Here is a 12,619-nt window from a genome sequence, read left to right as displayed (position 1 = left end):
CATTGTGTCTTAGTTGTCTGCTAACATTGTGCTAAGAGGAGGCTGCAAATATAGTAGTGTGTACAGGTGAGGTGAGAGCGGGATCGGACAGCAGCCGACAGTCAGCATGCCAGCCCCAGCCCTACAGGACTCCGGCTAGCTAGAGTACCATGTAGGGAAGAAAAAATCAAGTCAATTGCCGGTTACTGCTGGATATGTCGGTAATGCAAACCCATAGGGCTGCCGCAGCACAAGGGTAATTACGGTAATGCATGAGAGTGGGCTCAGTCTGTCTGGACTGGGGAGAAGAGAAGCGCGGCTGCACTGGGACACTGACAGATGGGTGATCAGTGAAGTTACACCCTGTGGTCTGCCATAGGGCGTGCTGCTGTATTGGCAGCGGTGATTGAGCTTCAGACAGTGCACTTAACTTTCCAGCAGCAGCAGCAGCAGCAGCGTGTGCTCAGTGTGTACAAGCAGGAGCCTCCCCTCACTCCTCCCTTGTAACTTACCCACCTCATCCTCCCTCCCCTTCTCTGCCATCGGGGGAATAAATCAGGATAGGAAACGGAGAGACTGGGAGATTGGGAGCTGAGATCTCACAAGCTAAAGTATCACTGATGGCGGCTGATCAGATGTGGCTGCCAGAGTAAAGTAGTCTCCGCTCAGTATCCCCCTGCTGCTGTCACTGCCACTGCTGCTGCCTCTCAGTCTCTGCTGCTGCTGGAGTTTCTCATCTTGCATCCCATCCCTACACTGTGCTGGATAGGAGATCTGCCTGTTAGATTGTGAAGATGGCTGCTTCCTGGTTCCTAGTCTTTAGTCTGACACTTTTCCAGTCCCTGCTGATATGCCCGTCCTCTGAAGAGTACTTTCCATCTGCGGCAACGTAAGTAACCGGGGCTCATGCCAATGTGGAGTGTTGTGCCAGCCTCTGACCTCCCTGTAAGCTGCTGCCAGGAGGTGTCTGCCCTCCATCCTAAGCTCTCCAATGCCAGTAATTGGAGCCTGTAGGAGCCTGGTCGGGCAGACACTACTTCTATTAGTCCCGGGAATTAGCAAGGGGGCAACACTCAGGTCCCAAACACTCAGGCAGCAGCAGCCCAGCTGCGCTGGGAATAAACTTTCCTGTTCTCTCTGTATAAGGGCAGGCCATGTCCGTGCCTGGGAGTGAGCCGCTACTTTATTCTGCAATCACTGTGCGTGGCTGTAGTGCGGGGGCAGCAGCAGCAGCAGCAGACCCGGGGAGTGGACCCGTCCCGCACGCTGCTGCTGCTGTTGCTGTTGGTGACAGTTGTTGCTCCAGACCCCGGAGTGTCTGCAGCCTGTAGCCATAAATCAGAGATGTGAGTAATGCTGCCATGTCTCCCCAGCTCTGTGACTACCTCCATACATACATACATTGCATGGAACTATCATAAGAAGGGAACAGGAGCAGCCAGCATGGGTGGCACCGGGCACCGCTCCCTCTCTGCCTTCTGCCCGATCAGCGAATGACCAGTCCCAATGTCCAGGCAAATGACCGGGGCGGGCTATGGCTAGTACGGGGAATACACCTAGCCACAGCCCAGGTCTTGATGTGATCCCCCGGCTAGTACATTGTGCCCCAGCTCCCAGACTAGGGCAGTGCAGAATGGAAGGGAGGGCTCGCCGCCTGCCAGTAGTACATTTGTCCAATTAGTGCTGCTTGTATGCTGTTAGAAATGGATCCTGTTCCTAGGATTTATTCCATTATGTATCAGACCAAAAATAATTGGCAGCACAAAGCAGATCCTTGCCTGGGAAGCAGAGGACGGGCTACACACCAGCCATAAGCTTCATGTGCCTGGGCAGGGGGAACACAAGAACGATTTATACAGCAAAAAAAAGGGGGCAATGTGTATATTTAAAAAGTGATGCTATAGGAGTATCACACCTGGTGCCATGTGGGGGGAATACATGTCACATCAGCTAATTGTTGCCTTTGTATTTCATCAAACCCTCTGTATCCACAGCAATATCCTGCTTCTTCTTATTGTATTTTGTGTATATTGGTGATTTGCTGTCTGTAGAAATCTCAGGAGTGTCCTTAAATGTCTCGGTGCTATTCACAACCTCAGATGGCAGGAGCACATTAAATTTTCATTCACTGTTGTGAAAAGTATTTACTATATTCCCATGGGAGTTTATCTCACTACTGGTGTGCCTTTATGTAGTCACATATACAGAAAACACCTCATACACTATTCTAGTTATTTGTGCATGTACAAATGCACTACATCAACATGTTCATTAAATAATATATTTTGTTTTCACAAATCAAGAGTCAGCTAAAAATAGTGCGTAATAGTATATGTGTGTTAAAAATGAAATGTAAGCTGTATTGTTCCTTTAATCTGTGAAATATGTATATTATATGATTATATGATGTGTTACAATATTGATATATGTGTTTACATATATATATATATATATATATATATATATATATATGTGTATTGTGTTTGTGTGCGTATATATATATATATATATATATATATATATATACGCACACAAACAATACACGCATACACAGACAGTGTATATATATATATATATATATATATATATATATATATATAGACACACATGTATAAATATTGCATATGTATATATATATATATATATATATATATATATATATATATATATATATATATATATATATATATATATAGTGTGTGTGTGTGTATATATATTTATATATCAAACACTGTATGATATGTTTAATAAAGTATCCAAATATTTATTCATACCATCTGCAAAGTTATAGTACAACAAAAAGCACCCATAAAGTAAATGAAAGCAAACACATAAATAATATATTTATGAATAAGCTGAGGAAAAGTGCTCCCTCAATTTATGGCAGTTTGTGTATTCAGGGACCAGGTGGTGCTTTACACATATTCTTTTCAACTTAAGCTGGTGTGTCATCTGCTGTTATATGTGTCAAATGTATAATGATCTTGGACCATTATGTGATTCTAACCACTGCTGGCAGTTTTAAATTCATTTATTAAATAAGCAATATTACTGTCATTTATGGGTGTGATGGAAAATATTGTAATTTCTTAAAACAGAAATCATATAGATGAAAAACTGTAACATAAATATGACGTAGTCATATCCTATAAGAACCAATGACTGAGTAGGTGGAGGTATTTACAGATTTTATTTTCTATTGCAAGGTGACTAGCAAAATGGCAGGAATTTATTTCACATAGAAGTGTTCTTCTTTTAACTGGTAACTCTGAAAGTCCGAAGACAATGCAAATAATGAAATGCTAAGTTTCTAGTTTACATCTACTGAAAATCAGTTTCATTGCAGAATGTTTAGTACATTGCTGAGGCAGGAAATATTAATATACATCCCAGCATCTGTCCACTGTTACCTCCTAATTGTAAATTTAATTGGGAATCTAAACTCTCTCCATGTTGCTTTTTGGGCATTTAGCACAGATTGTTATACAATTTTTGTAGTGTACTTTTGCTGTGTAGTGTTTTTTTTTTGTGCTACATGATACCTTTAATATAACAACTAAATGAATTGCACTATTCAGTCCTTATTGTAAGATTTTAGAAAATGCCATTTCAAGTACATTTTATTTACAGACAACATAAATGTGTTTTCAGAACATTAGTATTAAAAAAATATGATTATTAGCAGTTATTTTATATAGCGCCCACATATTCTGCAGCGTTTTTCAGAGAATATTTGGACATTCACACTTCTTATAATGGATGTTTGGAAATACAAGATTAACTTATATCGTAAACTAACAAATGGAATAAATCAGTTTATTAAACACAGTTAAAATACACACACATAGATCCTTTATGACAGTTAAGCTGTTTACATTGAAATATTGTAAATAAAAATTAAAGGAGGGCTGTGTTTATATATTTACACTGTATACCTATAGAAAATAACACTGGTCATCTTTTATTTGCATTAAATTATTTAATTATACTATGTCCTCTAGAACAATTTAAACAACAAATAACACCAAATTATTGAGTCATTGTGTTACCTAAATATTGGACTGAAAAGCATTTTGTTACATTGCTAAGTACATTATGTAGAATTGCTATGTAATACATCTTTCTTATCTAATATCTTTGGGGGGGGGGTTACCACAAATATGCAACTACTACATCCATTTCATAGAAATTGTACAGCATTTTACAGGACAAAGTTGCAGTACTGTATTCACACATGATTCAAAAGCTTCTCTGTATTTTGGCTTTGCTGTATTGGGATAGATGTTTCTGTCAATTGAAATCTGTCTCATATTTTCCTACAGAAAATAAGGGTTAAAACATTTTATTGGTATATGCTGTTGGCCAGAACTATTGTGTACTTGTTGAGTTTGAGTAGGCTATGTTTTTAGCTGTGTGACAGGTTCATTCCTATGTTTATAATCATCTCTGAATACAAATGGGAATTTCATACAATAGCACTGTGTGCCCATCTCTTTCTTTAGCTGGTGTTAGCAATGTAAGTCAAATTAAATGGATGTACAAATATATCCAAAGGAAAAAAACAATTGGCTCTTCACAAAAGCAGCTCACTGCTATCCAGAATAATCTGATTAGCCGATCTGTCTAATTTGCATGTAGATCCCTGAGGGCAGACAGTGAGCATGTGTTACATTAGACAGTTATACATCACCACACACTCCGGAATCAATCACAGGGCTCTTCTTGAAATGTACTGTTCTAAAACACATACAGTGGTTTTGATGCCTCTGCCTGTGTATTTACTGAAGCAGGTCCAATCTGATGCTAATATGCCTCCTTTTTTGTGTTGCTTGACAGTTGGGTAAAATATGAATTTTAATTACATGTAGTAGGTTGCCCAGGCTTTCCATTCTTCATTTATCGCAGCGTTGCTGTCTAGAGACTGACTTTCCCCTGCAGTCATTTCAGTACTAGGTGTGATTTATTTATACAAATTAGGTACCTTGTAGATGTGATACTTATGTATGGGAATATAACCAATTATTATTTAGCTTCTTTCACAGCCAATAATCATACAGGTTCTGCTAGAATATATAATAGATCATATAAATTAGATGTGCTTAGTACATCCTATAACCATATACCTACTGTTGTCATTTCAGTCGCCTGTCTATTCCAAGTTTTTTTTTTTTTTTAAGGAATTCCTTCTAAGATCATCTCTCACTGTATGTATACATTATAAGTAGAGGTAACATTTTTGGAATCACAAGAGAAAGTGAAGACGAGTTATTGATTTCTTTTAAATAAAAATAAAGAGATGTGTAATTTCTATTTAGTGTTTCTATTAACAATATTGGATTTCGTCTGGATTAGTTGTATAACATATTTAGTTAAACTACCTATTTCATTGATAAGTGATGAGGATCTCCTATTTCCGCACTGACTAATCAATTATTTATTTCTGGAGCAATTTGACAATTCAAAATTTAAATTGAATGCCATGATAGATGACTTTATACATAATATGTCTTTTTAGAATATTTTTTTTTAAAGGCGTAGATCCTTTTGTCATGTGTTTGTAGTCTAAGTAGAACATTCTGATTCATCTCCTTTATTATTATTGTGCTAACATATTCTGCTGGGCCGCATAACTGGATACAAAAGCTTTGTCATTCATTATTTAGAATTAACAGACAGAAAAAGCAAAACAAATAGGACTCTAGTCACTGGCTCGTATTCTGGCTGAGATTTAGTAGCTCGCAGCACAGAGAAAAGTGAATTAACAATAGATCTAAAGCAATTTACAAGAAGGCCCTAAGATCCTTTTAGTTTTTAACCGTATTGATATCTTTCCCACTACTCAGAGTATTAATGCCGTAAAACCCACGACTGCTAAATGTATAATAAAAATGGCACATCATTTGGTATAATGTATGTATATAAAGGAAAATGTCTATTTCTTATATTCAGAACTCCCTTTCACAGCCTGTGCTATTATTGACAGCGGCATTTACAATTAATTACTTCTAGTTATACTTAATCACATTTTTTGAGGCAACTTAAAACAAATGAACACAACCAGTGTAAATTAAATTCATCATAGCAATAGCAACTCACCTAGTTGGTGTAATTTGGGAGAACAATAAACTGAAGCTATACATGTATATATTTTATTTGTATTATCTCTCTCTATATCTAACTATCTCTCTATCTATCTATCTATCTACAAATGGAGACACCTTTGTTCATCCCGCGCGCGCGCCATGTCTTTTCATCTCGGCGCGGCGTACACCGAGAATGGGACACGCAAGCATCTCACATTCATATGCGATCCATTGCCACAAATGGGGAACGCGAGCATCTCACACGCATGTGCGTCTTATTCTTGGGGAACGGTGGAGCGAGACAGAAACACTTGGCGCGTTTGTGGGATGAACAAAGGTGGCTCCTTCTGTAATATATGTATCTAAAGAATGTGTCTCTTTTTATGTTTTACTTAGCTTGTTTACTTGATGAAATCCCATATTTGTTATTGATATGTTATGTTACCTATGATGTTTCCTGCCAACATTTTCTTGTTCTCAACCAGCCCTCCTCCCCTTCCTTCCATAGATTTTCATTGTAATCTCTTTTTTTACCATTAGATTATAAGCTGAGCACAGTCCTCTGTACCTCTTGATTTGCTTTGCCTACGCACTGAGCTATAAGAAATTTCACTGATTTTTAAATCCTGGGCAAAACTAAAAATGTATTATTTTTTAAGTTTATTGTATTTTTTTGTATGGTGGATTTACATATGTATGTATTTTTGGTACTTGTATAGTTTCACAGCGCCAGCATGGCCGCACGCTACTTCAGGGTTCTGCGCTCGCCAAACTTTCTAAAATAAACATAATAAACTCCATGCCAACGTGGATAGTTCATACCCCCACTATCCACGTTGGCATGGAGTTGTTTTTAGATAGCGTGGCAAGCATAGCGAGCCACAGAGCCCATTGCGTGGGCGAGCGCAGCGAGCCCCGCAAGGGGACTCAGACGCACGACCATGCTGGTGCCCTGAAACTACACAAGTACCGTATTTAAAAAAATAAAAAAACATATTAGATTTATAATTAGATATGAATGTGCATTCACATTACTTGACATTGCATTGGTAGCTTTGTAAAAAAAAACTTTTGTATCCGATTTGAACCCATTCTGAATCATCCAATGTATATTGTAATCCCTAATACCCAAGGACAGGATGTGAATATGATATCTTGTATAACTTGAAAATGCAAAAAATGCTGAGACCTAGATGTTTATATAGGTTCTAAAGTTAATACCAGCTGTCTGTAAATACTATTAATTATAACTTTAAGGATTTGTCGCATGTATAATTTAGTGTATTTTAATGGATAGGATAACCAGATTGGCCGTTAAAATATCTGCAGTTCCAAAGTACTAGATCCTAGCTAAACTAATTGACGAGTAAAATAACAACTATGTAATGTATCACACATACACATATAGAATACATGTTAATTATAACATGCTAAATTGCATGTATGTTATTTAATCCTTTTGTTATGAAGATTCCATTTGATCATCCTAATGAGTGTTAATCCAACAAGTTATTATTGCAATTTAGATCCTATAAGTGAGTGGTAATCATGGTCATTAAGTCATTCACTGACACCAAAAGCTCAATGGCAATGCTGTCCTGTGATATCATGCATCTAAATCTAGAGCCTAGATATTGAGGGCCAAAATGGCAGAGCATGTAACCTTTGCACTGCCTGCTGACAGTAGCTGGGGTATACAGATCATTACTTACTAAGTGCAATTAGCTTTGTACTGCAGTGTACACAAAACATTTATTTTAGCGAGATGGGATTATTTAAACAAGTTAAAGGGATTTACTGTAAAGGGGCTTTTACTGCTTCACAGGATGGCACACAGCCTTTTGTCTTGAAAAGCACTTGGGTTTCCCATCGTCTCTGGGATTAAGTTTCTCTCATTTCTTTTAATGGAACTCTCTTTTTTCATGTATCTGGGTGATCGCTAGGCCCTATATGGTCAACAGATAAAAGGTTGACTGTGAGGTTGACAAGTGCAAATGGATGACATGACACACACTTGTTGAAAATGTCTTTATTTTTTTTTATACTCTATAATCTATTCTATACTCTATAATCTATTCTATGTGGACTGCGATTGGAGATAGTCACCTGTGCGAAGCCCAGCGGCATATTTACACTAAATATATATATATATTTACATTTTTATTTGAAGTTTCCCCACTGTCATGTTGATCTTTTTTTACCTATCGGCCAAAGACCCTAGTAGTAGTAGTTCATGGCAACACCTGTCCCAGCAGATCGTAGTCACATTTTACATATATAATCACCATGTACTAGAGTCAGCATAAGTGACCACAATGTACTACACACATCTTAAGTGACCGCAATATACTACACACAGCATAAGTAACCGAAATATATTACAGACAGCATTAGTGACCTCCATATACTACAGCATATGTAAACTGATGTTTTAAGACCACTTTGTGTCTTTACATCAACGTGTTACCCATAATACTGAGTGACAAATTTTGGAGGGACCGATAAAATATATAAACAGATGTAGCCATGCTCATATTTTCTGCAGTGCGGTATGGAGCAATCGCCAGCTGCGAAGAGTCACACTCCAACACACCATACAGCATGCCGCAATGCAGCAGCAAAGATGAGCATGGCTATATCTGTATAAATTATGTATATGTATGTATATAATAGAAAATATTTGTTTTTTTCAATGGTGTGGTCAGTTTAGTCATGTGTGTATATGAAAATGCTTGGTGCATTATTATGATGTATTTCATGGCCAGACAAATGCCAGTCGCCAGGTCGCCATGGCAACCAAAGAAATGCACCCTGGTGACCACAGCTCTGTGTTTTGTCAAGTTTGTAGTTGTAGTGTCTGCTGTCTATAGTAATCCAGTACAGTTTTCACTTTCTGACATGTGGTGCTCCCTTCATTTAGAAAGAAATATCCCAGGCAACTACAGTACTTGTAGACTCGAAGTTTACTCAGGCAGGAAATCATCCACTAAATATTTCAGTCACAAATATGGTAAAACAGTTAAGTCTGTATGTTTTACATTGTATGTTATTTACAATATCATATTTGTTCAACTTTATTGGAAAATAATATTTACAATGACAAATTTTGGTTGAAATCTTAACCTACCTATGAGGGGTGTGGTACGGGACTCCGACAGTCGGGGTCCCTGTAGTCATTATCCCGACGTCGGGATCCCGACTGCCCGGAGTCAGACAGCATGGCGAGCGGAAAAAAAGGCCCTTGCGGGCTCGCTTAATGTATATGCCCCCGAATGAATACGACTAGGAATCACCTGGTCCTGGTTATAAAAAATCTTGGGGAAAACCAAGAAGGGCCTAGATTTTTTAAAACCAGCACCAGGCTCAAGGGCCGGTCCTAGTTCCCAAAATACAAGGGACAAATTTCGGGAACCAGCAACAAGCCCAACCAGCCAGCAGGGTAATGCCACATCCAGGGGGAGACTTTTATACAAGTCCCCCCTGCCAAAGTATTTACCTCTTGACTGGTGCTCAGCCTTGGCAGGGATCTCGGGGAAGTGGGGACCCACCCAATGAAGGGGTCCCCCCTCCAGTATTTACCTGCCCAGACTGAAATCTGGAGCTGTCCCCGGTGCCCCTGGGCTTTGGGCAACGGGCTGATGTTTGTCTAAAAAACTATGTATTGTTGTGGAACTATGAGTCCCAGCAAGTCTGCACCTAATGCAGGGACTTGAAGACACACAAGTCCCAGCATGCAGGGCATTAAAGGGCCCGCTGGAACTTGTAGTTCCACAACAGTACAAATAGTCAATAAACACACACTGACACTATTAAAGTGTAACTTTATTACATACATAGCCCATACATACAGATGCTTACCAACCTTGACACATAGGGGCAGATTTATTAAGCTTGGAGAAGAGATAAACTGGAGATAAAGTGGAGAAAAGGTCAATGGAGATAAAGCACCAGCCAATCAACTCCCAACTGTCTTTTTCAAACACAGCTGATTGGCTGTGCTTTATCTCCTTTTACCTTTTCTCTACTTTATCTCCAGTTTATCTCTTCTCCAAGCCTAATAAATCTGCCCCATAGGTAGGTAGGTATCCCTCCGTCCGCTGGTCCTGTAGTAATCCATATGGGGTACCTGTGGAAGGAAACCATACTCACCAGGGTCCTCCGACATAGATCACGTCCTCTTGGGTCCATGTAGGCATCCCGAATACTAGGCAAAATAACAAACCGGCTTGCTATGATCCCAGAATGAACTGAGAGAAGCTGCAGAGAGCTTGTTTACTTTCTGCAGCTCCTTCACCCGAATAGCGCTAATGGCCACCTAGCGGCCAATCAGGAGTCGCTAGGCCATCATATTCATTCGTATTAAGAATACAACTGAGTCATATTCGTATACTTAGTAAATTTCTCCCCACAGTGGTTAAAATTACTGGAAAGCCAATACTTCTCACTGGTCAGTAGTAATGAGGTTAGCCCAGTATAGGTTAATTCATTATTGCTAAGAATGTGTATAGAACTTCATGCAAAGGGTCAACACGAAGCCCATTAAACCAGGGGTTCCCAATCTTTTTCTAATCATGGCACCCTAGAGTATCAGAATTTTTCCAAGGCACCCCTAGGCCCCAAAAAATATATATCAAATGAAGTAGATTGTGTTTATATGTGCTTCTTAGGGTCAGTTATATGGTAAAGGGTAGGATTTGGTTCTGTTTGTACACATTTTATGATTGGCAGCCACCAGCACTGGTTTTGTCCAGAAGTAATTGATCATAAATAATTTGATTTGGTCCTGGACGACCGACCCGAGGCACCCCTGCAAGTGTCCTGAGGCACCCCAGGGAGCCTAGGCGCACAGTTTGGGAACCACTGCATTAAACATATTAGGCAAGATAAGGTGTGGGATACAGCAATGCTAAATATGCAGCCAAACGTCTGAAAATGCTACATATGCACAAAGCTCTGGAATGCAATATATTGCAGAGCTTGGGTGTAGTTGGCAATGCCATTTGCAGATGGCATCTGCCTATATAATAGACTAACTACTCCTCACCTCTATGAAGTAAAGTACTGCCAGTGACCACTAGAGGCTTCTCGAAGGACCACATACAGATGGAGCCGGGCTCCCTCTTGCTGGCGAATCGCCAGAACGTCACCACTGGCGATCAGCCAGCAGCCCGGCGTCCATCTGACTGAGATGCGCGTGCGTCTCACGCGCACGGGCGTCTCAGTTTCCGGGTGGTGGGGCGACGTGAACCCTGTCCGTCTCCTCTTCAGGGAGACGGACAGGGTTGGGGGGGGGGTGCGGGGAGGCGGTGGGGACCCCGGGGGAAGCCGTCGGAAGGGGACGTGCGCTCATCTCGTGCGCGCGCGTCCCCTTTCGCAGATTTAGATGGCGGGTGGCGGGGGATGGCGGCTGGCGTCGCCATCGCCATCCCCTGCAAAGAAGAGACCCGCTCCATCTGTAATTTCTATGTGTGCTAAAAGAAACAGAAATTTAAAGCAATTTTTTGCAGGGACACTGGTCTGTTTCTAACTTGCTGGATATGGAGAGAAGGAGCTTTGAAGACAGATTAGAGGTAGTAGCAGATAGGGACTGGGGGTGGGGAGTATGTGGGCTAATAACTGTCACAGCTCAAAGTGAACGTAAAAACGGTCACAGCTCAAAATTAAAGTACATTGCAGAAGCCGTAATTTCAATAGATTTTTAACTATTTTCTATATAGAAGCTTTAGGGCTTCTTTCCATGTTTGCCTCTGAGAGGGATCCAATAGGATCTCTCCCAGCACCTCCATGCTTTTAAGATAGACACCCAGAAGTCCTTCCATCACATAGGACAGGTCTTACCTGGAGAGCTGTACTTTGTGATTTAATAAAAAATACACAGGGTTATTCTGATTTCACTGGGAAAGGCAAAATCACTCTCTAATGGACACAACCATGTGCACTGCAGGTGGGGCGGATGTAACATGTGCAGAGAGAGAGTTACATTTGGGTGTTTTATTGTTTTTGTGCAGAGTTAAATACTGACTGCTTTATAGATATCAGTTTGAAGTACAAACCCCACCTAAATCTAACTCTCTCTGCACATGTTACATCCGCCCCACCTGCAGTGCATATGGTTCTGTCCATTAGAGAGTGATTGTACCTTTCCGAGTGAATCAGAATAACCCCCACAGTGTTAATAAAGCATGTTATGCTTGGGATGAGCAGCAGGATGCAAAATGCAATGTTTGAGGCATCCGGTCCTCAATCTCTGCCAGCTACAAGGCTAATGCCCGAGCAAATGTGCCCTTTTTCATTTGCATAATTTCATATGAAGCTTGGTTTCTGTGCTGCTAGGTAGCACACTGTTGTGCCTATCACATACGCTCCTACTATATTATAAACACCATCAATGCGCCCAAAGCTGCTGAAGCATTGCGCAGAGATTGTTATTTGCAGATTTGCACTTCATTCACACATTTGCTGTCTCCTCATTTTTGGCCCTGTCTCAAAGCTTTCAGAGGAATTTGTCCAGGCTTGATGCGTTCTTATTTTCCCTGGCACTATAAAGTGATACCACT

The 12,619-nt window shown here is 40.2% G+C and overlaps 1 protein-coding gene across 6 annotated transcripts in view; it reads left to right on the top strand.

Moving 5' to 3' along the window:
• The first annotated feature begins 341 nt into the window (after nt 1-341).
• The window catches only part of CACNA2D1 (calcium voltage-gated channel auxiliary subunit alpha2delta 1), a 657,865-nt gene continuing 645,587 nt past the window's right edge, over nt 342-12,619 (top strand). The window contains exon 1 of one of the 6 annotated variants that reach the window (XM_083183071.1): nt 342-868. In XM_083183071.1, the coding sequence (XP_083039197.1) occupies nt 774-868 (95 nt within the window). In that variant the 5' untranslated portion in view covers nt 342-773. The remainder of the gene's footprint in view (nt 869-12,619) is intronic. The other 5 variants (XM_083183075.1, XM_083183072.1, XM_083183070.1 and 2 more) reach the window with 5 other exon arrangements.

Source organism: Crinia signifera, chromosome 4 (genome assembly GCF_055691185.1).
Source record: "Crinia signifera chromosome 4, ASM5569118v1, whole genome shotgun sequence".
Lineage (NCBI taxonomy): Eukaryota > Metazoa > Chordata > Amphibia > Anura > Myobatrachidae > Crinia > Crinia signifera.
This window is presented reverse-complemented; position numbering and strand designations above follow the sequence as displayed.